The following is an 18,219-nucleotide window of genomic DNA, read 5'->3' as shown; positions in this document are numbered from 1 at the left end:
AATCTCAAAAATAGGACGTCTGAAATTCAAAAAAGGGATAAAATTGAAAACAAACAAAAAATGACTTGATAAACAGAACTATGAGGTGGTAAAAACTTAATCAAATCGAGAAATTGTTAGCTAATCTAATAAAAAAGGAAAAGAAAGTCCAATTGCCAATATAAAAGTGAAAAGAAAAATAGAATTCACAACAAATGAAGAGGAAAGAAAGGAAATCATTCAAAACTGTGCGATCCAATTACATGCCAAAGAAATCAATAACTTAAATGAAATGCATGAATATTTGGAAACATGTAGAATGCTTGAATGAACAGAATAAGAAAAAGGATTTAAATGAGAACATCAGAAAAAAGAAATTAGACAAGCTATAAAGAAGCTCCTCCCTCTTCTCCCTTCGGGATCACCCCAGGCCTCAGTGGGTTTACAAGTGAATTCCATCAGACACTGAAAGAACAATGAATTCCAATGGTACAGAAAGTGTTTGCAAAAACCCTGGAAGTCGGCATTTCAGGCTCCTGTGACATAAGATCATATTTTTAAATCAGAGAGAGAGATAAAGCACAGGGACAAGAACAAACTAATATCTTCAATGAATAAAGATCTAAAAATATTGAATAAAAATTTGTGTTGTGGCACAGAGACTACAACATCTCAAAAGGAATATAGATTATGACAAGACTACATTTATTTCAGAATCGGTCACAGGGACTTACTAGCTATGTGACCCTGGGCAAGTCATTTAACCTCTCTTTCCTCCTCTGTTCTTGTGAGGATCAAGTGAGACAATGGTGAAGCATTTAGCACAGTGCTGGACAAATAGTAAGTACTTAATAAAAGCTCATTCTCTTTCCTTCCATGTCCCCTAAAGGTTTCTTCCCCAAATAAGGACAAGTCTAGAGCAAGGATATTCATTTTTACTCATGGATCACTTGCTGCTGTATTTGATATAATATTTGATCATTCGTTATTATTTGTTATAGTTCTGGAAAGGCAGGGGATTGCAGTAAAAGAGAAAAAGGGCTAATGAGCATAAGCAAAGAGGAATGATCACTTTTTTGCAAATGACAATGGTTTGCTTAGAGTCAACTTCAAATTCACTGAAATAGTAACTTCACTAAAGTAGCAGGAGAGAAAAAAACTTCCCCTTGCCCAAATCCTCAGCATTTCTGCCAAGAAAGAAGAAATAGAAATAGACATTCCATCGTAATTGACTACAGAATGTCCAGAACATCTGGGAGTCTAATGTCAACAGGAATGAACCGGCCTGTAACCCATGGATGGCTGGAGCCAAACAGAGCAAGCCAGAGACAGGAGAGTTGGGAGTCAAAGAGAAGCTTAATTTCCAAGTAAGGGAAATGGCTTGTAAGCAAGGAGGGGATCTAGACACAAGTGCTAGGGTCCGGCCCCTGGTGGGGGGACCTGAGGCATTGTGGGGAGATCTCAATCCTTATGCCAATGGCTATACAGTGGACTGAAGCCCCGACCTTGAGGGGTAACAGCCACAGTGAGACAAGTTTGATTCATAGCAGGGCTTTATGATCCAAACATGGAGACAGCAAGTACTTGTCCAAGCTCAGAGAACACCAGGTACCGGTCAGGGCCATATCAAAATTATCTGATTTCGCCTGAGGGTGAGATGATGCCGAGGGTGAGATGATGCTGAGGCTGAGTGCAAAGGATTATTGTTACGACAAGCCCAGGGCACAGTTTGCTTGCTGGACCTTAGCTCCAGAAAACAGGGTATCTCCTAATATCAAGACCCATGCGGGAATTCTATGAATAGAACCACCCAACATTTTTTTTGGAAATAAAGGGAGACAAATAAGCAGAGAGATACGGGTTGCCAACAAAGGGTGCTGTTTTTCAAGCTATATTGGGAGAGAGAGAAAGATCAAAGAAGGGCCAGGACCCACGCTTAGAGTAAAGGGTAACTGTGTTCCCAACAGACAGAAGGCAGGGATGGCTACTCAGCTCTTACTTGGTCTCTACTTTCTCAGTCCAGGAGAACGGCTCCCAAGAACAAAAAATGACCAAAGGGAATTGATTCCCAAGGTATGTGAGGAGACACAGTGACCATTGATAAAGTCAAGTCATCAGGCCTAGAAGAGTCACATACTCAGGTCCTGAAAGAATTGGCAAATGTTCATGCTAGGCCACTGCCCAGATGTTGGAAAGACCATGGAATACAGGAGAGGTGCCTCAAGGTTAGATAAGGACAAATGGCCCAATTTTCAAAAAGAGAAGAGGACAGAGTCTACAAACAATAGGCCAGTGAACCTACTGATTCTTGGGGAAAGTCTAGCGCAGAGTATTAAGGAGGTGACTGGAAACAACTCAAAAGGGAAAGTGGGCTTGCTAAGAGCCAGCTGGACTTCATTGAGAACAGTTGATTTCTGTGATTAGACTCACCTAATTTTCTTTTGGGAAAGGATGATTAAAAATTATCAGATGACAAGAAGGCTATGGCTAGAGTTTACCTAGATTTTAGCAAAGTTTTTAATAAGTAATTTATACTATTCTTATAGAGAAATGAGAAAATAAGGATTATATTATAATACGGTCAGATGGAATCAAAAGTGGTTGGATGACTAGAATGAAAAAGTCGTGACTACTGGCTCCATGTCAATATGGCAGGAGGTCTCTAGTGAAGTGCCCCACGAATCTGTGCCTAAGTAGCTCTGTATTCCATCACATCTTTATCAATGTCTCAAATAGTGGCATAGATGGCATGCTCATCCAATATGCAGATGACCCAAAGCTGAGAGGTAGAATTAGCCTCCGGGATGACCAAGTCAAGAATCAAAAGGCAAGAATTTGGGGCTAAATCTAAGAAGATAAAATTCAATAGGGATACACATTTAAGCAATTATAAAACCTCATTACACAAGAGGAGCCTGGGAAAGATCTGGGGGTTTCAGTGGATGTCAAGCTCCCTGTGTGGTGAGTGGTATTACCTGGCAGCCCATGCCGGGTTTCACTTCTCTGAGCAGGGAGGTGCTGGTACCACTGTCCTCCACCTTTGTCAGACCCCATTGGGAGCACTGTGTTCCATTCTGGGCACCATGATTTAAGAAGAACATGGATAACCTGGAGAGTATCCAGAGAAGGGAAGGACCTTGAATCCATTACATTGACATTGGAAGGAACTGGACACAAGAGAAGACTGTGGGGTTAGACAACAAATATTCAAAGGACTCCTCTGGGTGGGGGTGGGGGGGCGGGGAGAGAAGTGGCAAATGTGCTAAATTAGGTCAAATGGTAAGAAAAGCTTCCTAAAAGTGAGAGCTGGCCACAAGCACAAGGGCTTCTTGGAGAGGAGGTTGGCTCCCCCTCCTTGGAGGCCCGCCAGCAAAGACTGGAGCACCCCTTGGGAGGCCCTTCACTGGCTGGATTGGACTTGGGGGACCACTGAGCTTCTTCCCAAGGTTCAGGCTCCATCGGCTCCCTCGTGGTTGGGCTGTGTCTATGTAACCGAAATTCTAAGACTACGTGATTAACTTACAGATCTAGGGCCATATCAAACTACCAAAGGTTTACTTTGTAAAACTAGATAAAGTAATAACAAAATATATTTGGAGGAACAAAATGTCAAGAATTTCAAGGGAAATAATGAAAAAAGTAGGCAGGAAGTGGGCCTAGCAGCACCAGATATAACACAAAGTAATAATCAGCACGAGTATTCAGCGCCGATTGAAACAGAGAAACGTTGTTCAGGGGAACAGATTAGGGACATAAGACAGAATCAAAAATGTTAACTTAGAGTTTACTAGTTTCAAGGACCCCAACTTTGGAGGCCAGGCCCAACCATTGGGTGGGGAAATAAACCTGCTGGGAAAAGAGGACAGCAGTTTGGCTTAGGAGTCTACTCACATCTCCCACCGTCATAAGCTCCCCCTGTTTCCATGACCTAGTTTTGAAATGTCATCTCATAAACTAATTAGAAAAGAAAGGAACCTGATACCTCTCACATTTATGGTCTTAAAGGCTAGAGGACATCATAGGAAGTAAATGAATCATCTTGGAGCATCCATAGGCACTTCTCAAAAGAAGCATTGCAAGGAATCAACATCCATGTGTAAAAAAAATGAGAGAAAAGCTCAAAAAGAATTAAAAAGAAGAGAAAAGCAAAGTTTTCAAAGTTGAGGTTTCGTTTCCTAGCCCTCAGATGGGCCGAGATGAACAGAAGGAGGACAATGGCAATTTTTGGAGGGGATCTGGGAGGTCAGGCACACAAATGCATTGTGGGTGGTCCAGGCACTCCAGAAAGTTTGGAACTAGCGTGTTTACACTTTGACCCAGCAAGGCCACTGCTGGACCTATACCCTAAAAAGTTCAAAGGCAGAGACAAAGGGCTCCTATGTACAAAGTCACCCTTGTTGTTATAGCAAATTGCAGAATGGATGAAGAAGTGATCATGATGGTAGATAGATTTAGATACACATATATTTATACATACATATATATATATATATATACATTTAGATGGACAGACATGCACACACACACATACATATGTGTATGTGTATATATATATCACCAGTTCCTTAGCCATCCCCCAAGACACACACACACACGCACGCACACATACACACACACAATGAAACATTACATCAGAAATGATGAAAGGGATGGATTCAGGGAAAACTAGGAAGCCTTGTGTGAACTGATACAGAATGAAGGAGGAGGAGAATAATTTATATTGACAATTATTCCATGCAATGTGTGAACTACAATGTAAATTGTGCTATGTAATGACCCTGTAACTAATAATGTGTACAACAATCAGGGAAAAGGTCTTGAAAGACTTCGGAATCAATGCAAATCCGCAGTATTAGCAAACCCAGCAGCATGCCCCATGTGCCCCAGCACCTCCTGGCAGAAAGCTGAGACATGCCAACACAGTGTGGAGTTGGGCTGCTTGACTGGATTTGCTTCAGAGAAGGCCTTTCCCTTGGATGGGGGTGGGCAGGAAGGTGTGAGGTGAGTGAGAGTGATCAACCTTACAAGGAAGAAAAAAAAGAGCCTCGAGGAAGCAGTTTTTAAGAGTAAATTCTGAATGAGCCAGGAGTCAAGCAAGACAGTTGGGTTAATTTCATATCTACTTGTAAGAGTATCTGTAATAGACTTCACAGATTTGTATATAAATCTCTCACTCTCGTCTGTATATGGAAATGTTCGTGTTTGTCAAGATCACAATAAAACAAAATTGTTAAAAAGGAGGGAGAGACACAGAGACAGAGGGAGAGACACCCAGAGAGAGAGAGAGAGAGAGAGATGTTAGGTTCTGGATGGGGAGGAGGGGAGGGAGGGAGAAGGGCAGGCTGGAAAGAGGTCAGGAGGGAGGGGTGGGGCAGCTGAGCCTTAGAGAATCCAGTAGGAGGCAGTTGTTCTGCAAATCTCCAGAAAGACACACCCCTTACCTGTTCTGAGAAGTCAGAAGCCTGCCTGATTCCTCTCCTAGCCCTGACCTTCACCAGGCCAGAAAATGGACCAAGGTAAATGGGCATGGGTTGGGAAAAGGGAGGAGGGGAAGACTAAGCCCCATAGGGCAGTGGAGACCCTAAGGATCCCATTTGATAAAGGGAGACTGAGTCCCACATGGTGGGATAGTGCTGGTGGTGGTGGGGTCCCGAGGACTTTTGCAGAGGAGGGACCCTGAGCATCCCAGGGCTTAAATCCAGGAGTTGAGAGACTTCAGTCCAACACTCAGATCATTTTGTGGAGGTAAGAAATTGAAGTTCATAGAGGGCAACTCTCTCCTGCTCACTAATCTTTAGTTGGCCTTTAGAGACCACTCTTCTCAACCCTCTCACTTTACAAGGCATGAAACTGATCCTTGGTGAGAGAAGTAGTCTCTAGTCAGCTAGAACTTAGGGATCAGAGCTTCCATCAGACTTCTTAGAAAGTCACTCATTTTACAGAGAGGAAAACTGAGGCTCAGAGGGAAAACAACTTAAGATCACAGAAGTTCAGTGTTAGCAACAAGGCCCTTAGAGTCCATCAAATCCAGCCCTATAATTTTACAAAAGGGAAAATCGAGGCTCAGAAAGGAATTGGGAGGAGACTTTTAGGCTCCCACACAGAAATTCAGACCAAGAATCCCAGTACAATTTTCTCATTTTACAGATATGAAGCAATCTGAGACCTAGAAAGGCTGAAAGCGATTCAGCGTCACTGAATGTCAGAGTTGAGAACTCAATCCATAGAGCCAAAGGGAAACTGAGGCCCAGAGAGAGGGAGTCATTTAGAAACTCAGAACATCTGAACTAGAGCCCTCCCTGAGATGACATCCAATCCAACTCCCTTATATTACAGCTCAGGAAACTGAGGCCCAGAGAGGAATCATACATATCGCCAATATTCAGAGAAGGAATCAGTCTCACAGGACATCGGGTTCATTGCCCTTAATTTGCATGGGATGAAAAGTATTGACAGATAGCAGAAGACCTTTGGGATCAGAGAATCCCAGAGTGACAATTCTGACCCTTAGAGACCAATTCGGAGGCCTCCTCCCCACCCCTACCTTTTGAATATGGTTTCTTTACTCTCCGCAATCTCCTTAACCATTGTCCTAGAGCCAATAATAATAGTGCACATTTACATAGTGCTTACTATGTGCCAGGTTCTTTATAATTATTATCTCCTTTGGTAGGTGCTGTTGTCATCCCCATTTTACAGAAGAGGAAGCTGAGGTAGCCAGAGGCTATGTGACTTGTCCAGGGTCACACTGCTAGGACTTGTCTGGCCACATTTGAACTCAAGTCCTCCTGCCTCCAGGCCCAGAGCTCTATCCACTGAGCTACTCAGCTGCCACAGACCCTGGCAGGCAGTTCTAACCCTCTTCCAGTACAGAAGAATTGAATTGAATTGAAAACCCCACCTTATTCCTTTTCCATAATTCCCCCTGCTAGCTTCTGGTTATCCTCAAGTTCAGGCTTCCTTGGTGAAGATAGCAGCCCTCTCCCTCCCTTGTTGGCTCCTCGAAGGAAATGAAACTCAAAGGGCAGCTCCTTTGTCTGCTTCCAAATCCAGGGTTCTTTTTTACTATGTAATAGTCCTCAAAGGACTGTCAGCTTTTGGAGGACCTTGAGAGACAACCAAAGAAGTATAGATGGGGGGCCATGGTGGGTAATGGGGAGGCAGTGCTGGGCCCTGGTGGGGGAAGGACTGGCTGAGTCCCAGAGCCAGGCTTTAGGCAGATGACTCAGGTGGCCTGCACAGGGAGGACCAAAGGAGCAAGAGTCAGGTTGGAGCCAGCAGCTACAAGGCCTGGAGAGGAGCCCAAGGGAGAAGAAGGAGGGCTGCCCCACAGTGGGACTATGGGTACGGAGGCAGGGAAGAAAACTCACCCCACCTTCTTTGCTTGACAAGCTTGAATGAATTTAGAAAAATGGAAAAAAGCAGGAGACAGAGAGAGGAGATAGAGGGGGAGAGAGACAGACAGACAGAAGCAAAGAGACAGACACAGAGAGAGCTGTACATGTTAGCTGTTAAGTTCAGTGCCTTGCAAATGTCTTGCAGGTAGACAAAGAGACAGTCATTTGGTCATTGAACAAAGGACTAGGATAGAGGCTCTGTCCCTTTGCTCATGGTCTGAACACTTCTGTTTCCTATGCATGCAGCAAACAGAGCAGGGATGCCACATATGCACCTTGTCCAGGAACTACATGGTTTAATGTCTTCTGTAATGTCTTTACAGTTTGAAAGCATTTCATCCCATATAGTTTAGAGTTGCTGAGTACAGTATTCAGCATGGTGATAGATTGTGAAAAACCTTTCAAGATGTACCAGTCCATGCGATAGCTACGTCAGTGTGGCCAATAGCCTGAGCCTTGGGCCACAGTGATCAGCCAGGTCTATTACCATCTGTTTGTTCACCATGTTACTTTGGGGGTATGTTTGTAACGATCATTATTATTATCTATTATCAGACAACATGTCCGATGGAGCCAAAGTTGACTTTCCTTTTGAGAGTGGTCAGCCAAGTCAGTTGCCCAAGTCATCCCAATTCAAAAATGATGATCCCCAGAATGTGAAGCAGGAGTTTGTGCACATTAAGCAGAAAGTGGATGCCCTGCTGGATCACCTGGAAAAGTTCATGAAAGAACCAGCCAGGTTCCGGGAGATGGTGAGGACCAAGGTTGCAGAGCAGGAGCTGGACGAGAGAATCCCGAAGAAAGCTAAGATGAGCCAGGAGGCCGAGGTGGAGAATGATGGGGCAGCCGGTGGGAACCAAGCTTAGGAGGGCTCCCCTGGAGGAGGAAGAGGACCCTGAAGATCCAGGCAGCAGGACCAGGGCCAGCCCCACCAGGTCCCTCCTTTGGTCTCTGAGCATGTGCTCCCCTCTGTCCTCTGTCTTAGTCACTCCAGGCCTCTTAGCTGCCCACCCTCTGCCCTTCATGCTTTCCCACTTCTTGCAAGTCTCCCAGGAGACAGAGTAAAAGCTCAGTAGTTCTGCTTTTTTAACTTTGACACTTTTATTCAGTTGATAATTAAAGGAAAGTAAATTGCACCTTTTGCCGTTTTGTTTTTTAAAGGGGGGCTGTTGGGGAGGAGGGGGGACAGCCTGGAGTTAGGAGGAGTCTCCATCTTTGAAGGCCTTGTTGGGCAAAGCAGCCAAGTGCCCCTGGGGCCAGGTAAGATGAGGTAGCAGGGGCTGGCCTGGGCACTGGCCTCAGTGGCTCTCTCACACTCAGTCACCCTGGCCAGGCTCTCTTGGGTAAAGCCCTAACCAGGCAGGGATGTGGGGTCTTTGCTTCAGGGAAGCAGCCTGCAGGGGCCAAGTCTTGGCTGAAGCATTGCCCTCGAGCCAGGTGATACCATCAGGTGCCTGCTCCTCTTCCCAGGCCCAGCTTTGATCTCAAGGATCTGGCCCCACATCCTCTCCCCCTTGAGCTGCCTTTTTCTGCAGGCCTCAGACCAGCTGTCTGCTATGAGGGAAGCCTTTGCAAGGCCTGCTCCACCCTCACCACCCTCAAATCTTGTCTGGATCCTTTAGCTCTGGGAGCTATTTCCACTGAGCACTTGGTTGTTGATTCAGACTCCTAGGGGGGACAGCACCGAGGACCTGGGACCATGAGTGCAGGAGGGAGGAATGTGGGAGAAGGAGCAGAAGGAGCCCTTAGCCCAATGGGCCTGAGCAGGAGCCCCCACTCTGGGGAGCTCCTTGGGCCCTTGGCCACCTCTGGTTAGGGGCATGGGGCAAGTCAGGGTCAGAAGGGGACCTCTGGGTCCCTCGTACCTGAAAGCAGGTGTGTGTATGTGTGATTGTGTGTGTGAGTGTGTGTGTGTGTGTGTTTGTGTGTTTGTGAGTAGGAGTGTGTGATTGTGTGTGTGAGTGTGTGTAATGGAAACTTTCACTTCCATGGCATAAAAAAGCTTCAAGATGTGACAACCTTAAATCAAATAAGTGGCCAGGTACCAAGGGGTGAGTGTCATGGGGCCAGTTGGGGGGCATCCAGGCTGCTTCAGTGATGTGTGTGGGAGGTTGGAGCAGAGGGCCATTGGGGGAGGGGGAAGGGATGGGGGGGCTGGGGACAGAAGGATGGGGGGCCTATGAGGGAGGACTGAGAGAGGAGGCTGAGGAAACGTGGTGGTCTGTAGCCTCTGTGCTTGGTGGTATGGGAAAGGCTGTCCTGTGGGGGAGGGAGGGGGTTTCTTCTGAGGTGGGGAGGTGGGAAGAAGGCCAGGGAGAACTTGGGGGGATGGGGGAAGCAGATTCAGACGATGTAAGGAGAACAGTTTCTAACAAGGAGAGCTGTCCCAGGGTGGGATGGGCTGCCCAAAGATGATTGTACATTGACGTGGCTTTGGAGCTTTTGGAAAGACCAGACAGGTTCGATGACAACTTGGGTGAAGTCAGTGCCCATGAAGTACCTCGGGATCTGGGCTTGGCTATCAGTTAGTGGGAGTCTCTATCACAGAGAAGTGGAGGTGGCAGCAGGCTCCTCCAGTGAACAGAGGACCCGGAGCTGGGAGGAAGAGGTCACTCACACACAGGGGTAACATAGTCAGGATCCCCAAACATGTCAACAGGCTGAATTGAATAAGATGGAGTCCACTGAGGAAAAATTTGAGGTTGATTGGGGGTGGTTAAAACCTGTCACTTCACAAATCTGGGATGGGGAAAACATGAGTAGATAGTGGTCTGAGTGCAGGGTTCTGGGGTTTGACTTGACTCCAAGCCCAAGAGGAGTCACCATGGTGTGATGTGGCTGTCAGCAAAGACATCCCATCTTGGACAACCCTGAAGTGAGTTGGAGGGTTCAGGCTGAGGGGTGTGAGCCTTCCTGTCCCCTGCTGTGTTTGGAGGTTGGGCTTGCCTCTGAGGTCTAAATTTAGGAAGGACCCTGACCCACTGGTGTATGGCCAGTGGAGGGTGATCATGATGGAGAGTCATGTCATGTGGGGGTGCTGTTGAAGGAATCCCATTTTCAGCATCAGATTCCTCCATTCTCATCCACTAATCTCCAAGTTCTGCCTGTGTACTGACTGTTTCCCTTTTGCCTACAGATATGCCCACTTCTCCTCCTTCCTGATAACATCCTCACTCCTCTACCCCTCCTCTCTAGCATCCTCCACCTTGCCCTTTTTTTTAATGGTTTGCGCCCTTGAGAAGGCTGTCCACAGCTGGTCATTCCACTTGCAGTCCTCTCGTTTCATTCTAAAGTTGCCTCAGTTTGGTTTCCTACCTTCTCACTCAACTGACACTACTCTCCAAAGTTACCAGGGATGTCTCAATGGCCAAAGCCAAAGGTATGTTCTCGATCCTTATCCTTCTGGACTTTTCTGCTGCCTCTCATATTGTCCCTCCCCCTTTTCTTGAGACTTTTCTCTCTAGCTTTTGGTGACAGTGCGCTCCCCTGGTTCTCCTTCTACCCGTGGGATTTCTGTTTGTCAGGCTCCTCGGCTGGCTCTTCAAAGAGCTGTGCCCATTAACCACGAGTATTCCACATGGTTCTGTCCTGCGCCCTCTTCTCATTTCCCCATTCTGTTTCACTTAGATCTGTATTTTCAACTCTCATCCCTCTCTTGACCTCACCTCCAACTGGCCATCTCATAGGCATCTTAAGCTCCTCAAATCAGAATGGTAACTCATTATCTTTTCCTAACTGCCCTATCACTGTGGAGGCCCCTACCATCCTCCCACTCTCCCAGGCTGGAAACCTATCTTTCATTATTGATGGCTTACTCTCTGTCACCTCCCATTATAGTCAACCAGATCACTTCCTGTTTTTTTTATTCAAAATCTAACAGCAACTACCGTGAACCCCATGGCCTGGGAGCCAATTGAGCTCTTTTTCAATTCTCCCCTTCAGGGTTCTCTGGTACCCTGAAGGGGGAGGGGATTGTCTAGTCTCTGCAAATGGCTCCAGTCCCAACTTACTGGCTTTCCCCTAGCGTGGTGGTGGTGGGGAGGGTTGGCCCTCTATACCTTAGTTCCTTTTAGCTACTAACAAACATTTATATTTGCTTTTACATAGAAATATTCACTTCAAGAGGTAAAATCACAAATCAGTCCCTGGGAGGCATAATTGTACTCCTCTGTGCATGGAGTGAACTGGGATCTTCACCCTCTGGATGTGCAGACTTTTGTCACTGAAAAAAAGCAGCCAAAAAAGCTTAGGGTAGAAAAGAGGATTGCATAGTGCACCGTTGTTGTTCCTGTCCGACTTTCCTTGAACCCATTTGGGCTTTTCTTGACAGAGTCACTGGAGTGGTTTGCCATTTTCTTCTCCAGTTCATTTAACAGATGATAAAACTGAGGCAAATAGGATTAAGAGACTTGCCCAGGATCACCCAGCTAGGAAGTGTCTGAGGCCACATCAGCACAGTCTCAGCAGTTTGAAAGATGTAGGCAGCCACCCAAAAGATACTACCCCCACCCATGTGGTAGGGGATCCAGTGGGCTACATGTTAGGAAATCTGACCATGTTCCAAAGGTGCCTTATGCGGCCCTAATTGAACATGCTCAGGGAGGTCTGGGTTGCAAAATATTTCTTGAATATGCTTCCTTCTCTGCTCTCACACTTGTCCCCCACCTTCCCCAGCTCACCGTGCTACAGACCCTCATCTTCCCACCCCTGGATTACAGGGTAGCTTCTGGGGGGTGAAGGGGAGGTCTGCCTGCTTCCAGGCTCTCCCCACACCAGGACATCCTCCATTCACCAAAGGGGTCTCCCTAAAGCCCAGGAGGGTCCATGGTACCTACTCTCCTCCTCAAAGTCCAGGGCTCCTTTTATCTTCCCCAGAAATTTTCTGCTTGACCCATTCTGGCCTTGGAAGCCGCCTTCCACTCTATTCCCCTCTACATACTCCTTTTCTCCTTGTTTCTTGCAAAAGACCCTTGATCTCCAGCCTCTGGGTACTTTGGCTATTTGTCCCTGGGCCTCTCCCACATCTCAGCTAAAATTCTACCTTGGAATCAGAGGTATTTAGAGTTAGAATTGCACTTATCCTTTCCTGGTGGCCCTCGGGGTTGTCCTGATGGCATTTTGTATGTACTCAACTCTTTCCATGATGTCTCCTACAGTAGATTGGGAGCTTCCTGAGGTCAGAGCCTTGCTTTTCTCTTTCTTTGTATCCCAAAGGCTTAGCAGAGTGCCTCCAAAATGCTTCCTGACTAGACTTGACTCCCTCCGCCCCTGCTCCAGAATCTCCTAGGCCTCTCCTCCACAAAGCAGCCCTTATAAGTCGTTGAATCAGCCATCCCATTACATGGCTCTGTCTTCTCTTCTCCATAGCTTGGTGGCACAGTGGATGGAGTGCTGGGCTTGGGTCAGGAAGAACTGAGTTCAGATTAGGCCTCAGATATTTTCTCGATTTGAGAACTTGGACAAGTCATTAACCTTATTTGCCTCAGTTTCCTCATCTGTAAAATGAGGCTCATAATAGTACCTACATCCCAGGGTTGTTGTAAGGGTCAAATGAGATAATATTTGTAAAAACTTACTACCTGTGTGACCCTGGGCAAATCATTTGACCCTGTTTGCCTCTATTTCCTCATCTGTAAAATGAGCTGGAGAAAAAATGGCAAAGCACTCCAGTATCTTTGCCAAGAAAACCCCAAATGGGGTCACAAGAAGTCAGCTACAATTGAAACAACTGAGCAGCAACAGCACATAGTAGGTATTGTATAAATGCTTGTTCCTTTTTCTTTTCCCCAGTCAGTCTCTGGTTCCTCCAATGGATCCCCTGACTTCCCAGCGACACCCTCCCCCCTGCCCCTGCCCAGTTTTCTCTTCACTCCCCAACCAGCCCCTGAGGAATACTAGATGGACTTGGAGGTGCTGTGGGGAAAGAGCATGGAAGCACTTTAATCAGGTTGTGACCAACTCTTCATCATACTGGAGCCTGATTCCTAGGGGGATCCAAGGGAAGCAGGGAGGACAAAACCCGATATTGTCATGGTAACCAGGCGTATGGGGAGCGGGGGGTGGAGACAGTCTCTGAGGCCCACTTCAGTCACGTGGTACTGCTCCAGGGCCCCACCTCCTCCCCATCTGCACATTCTCAGAGAACCTTCCCCTGTAAGACCAGGATTTCCCAGAAGCCAAAATGCTGTGCATTCTTTTCCCCATCAAAGCCCATTTGGTGCTTGATTTGAAAGGACATGGAAAAATAATTTACACCAAGGTTCAAATGCCCCAGAGCAGGGGTGGGAAACCTTCGGCCTTGAGGTCACATGTGACCTTCTGGGTCCTTGGGTGTGGCCTTTTGATTAAGACCACGTTTTATAGTCTTTTATGAGGGGGATTTGTTCTGTGAAGTTTGGATTCAGTCAAAGGGGGGGTGGGCTGCACTTGAGGACCTAGAAGGCCACATGTAGCCTGGAGGCTACAGATTCTCCACCCTTGTCCCTGGCCTGGAGTGTTTGGGATTTCAGAACAGAAAAGGTAGTTCCTTTATTCCCTAAAACACCTGGCAAGGGGCCATCAAGCTGCACTCTGGGAAAAATCTCCATTTGTGAAAGGTTTTCCTTACGCCCAAGTGGAAGTAAGATCCCTTTTCCATGAGAAATGCTTTCAAGCCCTTGAAGACTGCTCTCCTGTTCCCAACTCACTAAGTCTTCTCCCCTCCCTTGACCACTACCTCCCTCCAACTCTAATGGAGAAAATGGCTGCTGCTTCCCCCAGACCCCCAGGAATAAGAGGCTTCTTCCCCGCCATCCCAGTCACTGGCCCCACTTCTGGCCCAGCCCCTACACCTGTCATCCAGCCAATCAGCCTTTGGGAAGGTGGGACCTGTCAAGTGCGTCCCCAGCTGCTACAGCCCCTCAACCACCCAGTTAAGAAAGATCCCCAAAGAGCAATAGCCAGCAGGCTGGGGTCACTGGATTGGAGAGTATGTGTTGAGGAGTAAAGTATAAGAGGACTGGAAAGGTGAGAGGGGTGCTTGGAATGCCAAACGGAGCATTTGTATTTGCTTCTGGAGGTGATTGGGAGCCACTGAAGATTATTGAGTAGGGGAGTGATGTGCTTGAAGCTGAATTGTAGGAAGGTTACTTTGGTGATTGAATGGTATGGAGCGGGGAGAGTCTGGAGGCAGGCAGACCCTCTCACAGCTAGGTCCAGGTGGGAGGTGATAATGGCCGGCACTAGGATCAGGGTGGGGCAGAGGAGAGGAGGGGTGTACGGTCGAGGATTTTCAGAGGTAAGATTGAGATTGAATGTGGGGGTGACCATAACTCCAGGAGCTCCAGAGATTGGAAGAACAGTGGGGGGAGTGGTAAAGTGGGATTTGGGTGGAAGACAGCCTTCTTCTTTGGACATTAGGAGTTTGAGATGGTGCCTGGATGAATATCCAGTCTGATGTGTCTGAGAGGGAGTGGGAGATGCAAGGCTGGAGGTCAGGAGAGAGATTAGGGCTGGAAAGAGCACATGTGGAAGTGACTGAGCAGAGATGTTATTATCCATTTCCCTAGCGGGCCTTCTAGTGGAGAGGCAGAGCAGTTCCTGGGCGTGGACACTAGGGGGTGGCAGCAGCAACAGCCTCAGGCACCTGTCCCTGAACCTGGGCCTTTTTCCAATCTGAAAATGGCCTTCAAAGGTAAGTGGAGGCAGATGGGGAGGGACAGGTGGGTCCACTGGGCACCAAAAGAAAACAGAGGCTCCAAGGGTGTGTATATGTGTGTTGGGAAGGGTATCAAGGCCTTTCACATGAGTTGTCTTTTTTCCTTCTGAACATGTCAAGTCACCTTGACCTCATTCCCCATTCTCCCTTCTCTATAATATCCTCCTGCCCCTCTTTCCTCTCTGTGGCTATCTCTGTCTTTCTCTCTCCTCCTCCCCTCCCCTCTCTTCTTCCTCCCCTTCCCCCTCCCCTCTCCCTCTCTTCTCCTGTCTCTATCTCTCTCTCTCTCTCCCTCCCCCACTCCTTCCCTCTCTCTCTATCCTTCTGAGACAAGGTTTTCCTATCAAGGTCAGGTCAGAAATGCAGGGGGAGCTCTGGGAAGCCACCTTTTGTGACCTAGGGCTGTATATCCTTTCCTAGGCATCCCAGTGGCCCTACTGCTGCCTCCTCACCCCCCCCCCCCCCCAGAATTACCAACCTTGGCACCAGACTTAGTGTGGACACCAGGTAGGATTTAGGCCTGGGTCAGCTCCCATGGGGCCAGATCTCTCCACCCCTGCACAGTCTCTCATGCACATCCACATCTTCTCTTCATTCACATAGCTGCCAATCTACATGTAGAATATTGCCATAGCCTCAGCCTTCCTGCAGCTCTGATACATGGTGCTTCAATATCCCATCTCCACACCTTTGCACTGTTTACCATCCACCCCTGGATGCGCTCTTTCCTCACCTCCAACTTGGGATTTCTCATTTTAACCACAACCTTCTACACAAAGCCATTTCTCATCCCCGCAGCTGCTAGTACCCCCTCCCAACATTCCCCATTGCTTTGCTTTCTCCCCATATAGAATGCAGGATCCCTGAGGCCAGGGACTGCTTTGTTCCAGTCTCCGTATCCCTAGTGCCTACAACTGTATCTGCTACAGAGATGTTTCTCAGCAAACATTGGTTGATTACATGATTGACCATCTAGTCTCAACTCTTCATTTTAAAAAGGAAGAGGGTCCTAGTACCCACTGTGACACAGGTGAGGCTGGCACTGAGGGGACTCCTGCATCTCTGCCTTTGGGGGCACCTTGGCCTCGGGGTGCATGGGCTGCCTGGCCCTTGGGCCTTCTTCCTACTGCTGAATCACAGGCTGAACTCTGGGGCCACCCATAGGCTATGTAGCCTGGCTATGGACAGAGACCTTGCCCTCTGCCCTGGCCTCTACCAGCACATCCCAAATGTGCCCTGTCTCTAGGCTCCAGGAGGAGCCCAAGTGTTGATCTTGAGGGAGAAGCATCACCACAGGCCTGGTGCCTGAGCCACCTTGGGTAAGCTGCTTTCCCATTCTCTGGGCCTCAGTTTCTCCACCTGTACAATGGCAGAGTTAGACTAGAGAACTTTCAGGTCCCTTTCTGGTGTGACATCCTGTGCCTGTGATCACTCTGGGGTCCAGGCCTCTGCAGCAAACCTGGTTCTCCTGCCACTAGCTTGTTGGACACTTGCCTGCTTGTGAGATCCCCTCCCCCAGCCTCTACAGGAGCTAGAAATTAATTTCCTGGGTCTTTGTAATAGAGTCTTTGGTAAGAGCCTGCTAGTCCACCAGCGCTCAGAGAAGCATGCCTACTGGCGATTGCCATGGAAACTGGAACCTAGCTAGCCACCTCACACAGCCCAGCATTGGTGAGACTTCCTGCCATGATGTTGAATTGGCTGGAGCATCACAGCTCCCTTGGTGATGTCTAAGGTCTCTGCTGTAGCTAGCTCTCTCAGCCCCCACCCCCACCAATGTCCCTTCCTCCTCAGGAGCTCCCTGCTGTTTCACAGACACCTGTCGATTGTTTACAGGGGCTCCATCTTAGCCCTGACTGAACCTTCCCCCATTTGCCTGGGAGCAGACCAGGGGAGGGATATGCTTACTGTAAAACCTAGGCACACCTAAGAAAGTCTCTGTCCCCAGTAGGTTCATTCTTGGATTTGCTTGTTGCGTAACCTCAGCCATGTCCCTGCCCTGAGGTTCCTCATGTGGCAGAGGAGGGGATTGGACTCAGTGATCCCTAAGGTCTCTCCCAAGTCTAACCTTATAGTTCTCTAAAGGTCAGGGAAGGCCCTGGTCTGTAAGATGGGCATCCCAGCACACCTACAGCATCTTAGGGTTCCAGGGGAGGATCCAGCGCCATGCTGCATGGAAGGGTCTTTGTGACCTACACCAGGTAAATGCCACTGAATAGCATTTTTACAATTTCTTTTCACAATTTTTACATTTTTACAATCTATTATCAGGCTGTAGCTCCCGCTGGGGCAAAAGTGGCTTCTGTTCCAAGTCTGGGCAACGGTTCCCTTCATTCAAATTGATTGAATTAAAAGATGATGATCCTCAGGCCATTAAGCAGGAGTTTGTAAAGATTCGGCAGAAAGTGGATGCCCTTCTGAGCACCCTGGAGAAAGCCCCAGACCCACGGACAGAGAGGCAGACGACCCAGGAGGTTGCTAGCAGCGGCAGCTCCAAGGATCCCCCGACTAACATGAAGATGGCCACTGAGGATGACAGCAGCAGTAGCAGTTCCGGAGACTGGGCCTAGGAGAGGCCATCCTGGAGGAGGAGGATCAAGACTGGGAGCACCAGCTGGGGTGGCTCAGGGACAGTGAAGGAGGATCAGCAGCAGCGCTGCTGGGGATGGTGGTGTTGGGGCCTTACGGGGCTCCCCCTGACCTCACTATAACACCAGGGCCCTTGTCCTAGCGCCAGCCTCACCAGGTCCTTTCCCTTGGCACATGCTCACTGTTGTCCTCAATCTTTGCTTCTCCCTTGATCCCCTCTGCCTGCCTTTCCCATCAAAATCATTTGAGGAGTTAGATTAAGATTTCTGTATTTTTCCTCATCTAACTGAGAAACCTTGTTTTGGCCAAAAAAATAAAGTTTTGTGGCTTCTGCCGTTCATTTTGTGAAAGGGAGTTGCCTAGGTTTGGGGAGGGTGTGGGCTAAAACCTGGGAGATAGCGGGAGTCTCTTTCCAACCAAGCTTGTCTTGGCCCAGGGCAGACAGGGCAGTGGGGGTGCGGGTGGCCTGAACCCTGACCTCTTCTCAGCTGCTCCTCCCAGACTGGCAAAGATAACAAAAAAGGAAAATGACACATTGTGGGAAGGCTGTGGAAAAAC

At 48.0% G+C, this 18,219-nt stretch overlaps 2 protein-coding genes across 2 annotated transcripts; both read left to right on the top strand.

Annotated features, from left to right (window-relative positions):
• The first annotated feature begins 5,375 nt into the window (after positions 1–5,375).
• On the top strand, positions 5,376–8,512 carry LOC140515777 (heterogeneous nuclear ribonucleoprotein C-like 2). The gene is made up of 2 exons (XM_072626622.1): positions 5,376–5,495; positions 7,932–8,512. The coding sequence occupies exons 1-2, from the start codon at positions 5,486–5,488 to the stop codon at positions 8,240–8,242; spliced, it is 321 nt and encodes a 106-aa protein (XP_072482723.1). The 5' UTR covers positions 5,376–5,485; the 3' UTR covers positions 8,243–8,512.
• Positions 8,513–14,301: 5,789 nt separating this feature from the next.
• On the top strand, positions 14,302–17,999 carry LOC140515502 (heterogeneous nuclear ribonucleoprotein C-like 2). The gene is made up of 3 exons (XM_072626254.1): positions 14,302–14,381; positions 14,924–15,048; positions 17,344–17,999. The coding sequence occupies exons 2-3, from the start codon at positions 15,036–15,038 to the stop codon at positions 17,640–17,642; spliced, it is 312 nt and encodes a 103-aa protein (XP_072482355.1). The 5' UTR covers positions 14,302–14,381; positions 14,924–15,035; the 3' UTR covers positions 17,643–17,999.
• The last annotated feature ends 220 nt before the right edge of the window (positions 18,000–18,219 follow it).

Source organism: Notamacropus eugenii, chromosome X (assembly GCF_028372415.1).
Source record: "Notamacropus eugenii isolate mMacEug1 chromosome X, mMacEug1.pri_v2, whole genome shotgun sequence".
NCBI lineage: Eukaryota > Metazoa > Chordata > Mammalia > Diprotodontia > Macropodidae > Notamacropus > Notamacropus eugenii.
The sequence above is the reverse complement of the archived record's forward strand: the minus strand, read 5'-3'. Positions and strand labels throughout refer to the sequence as shown.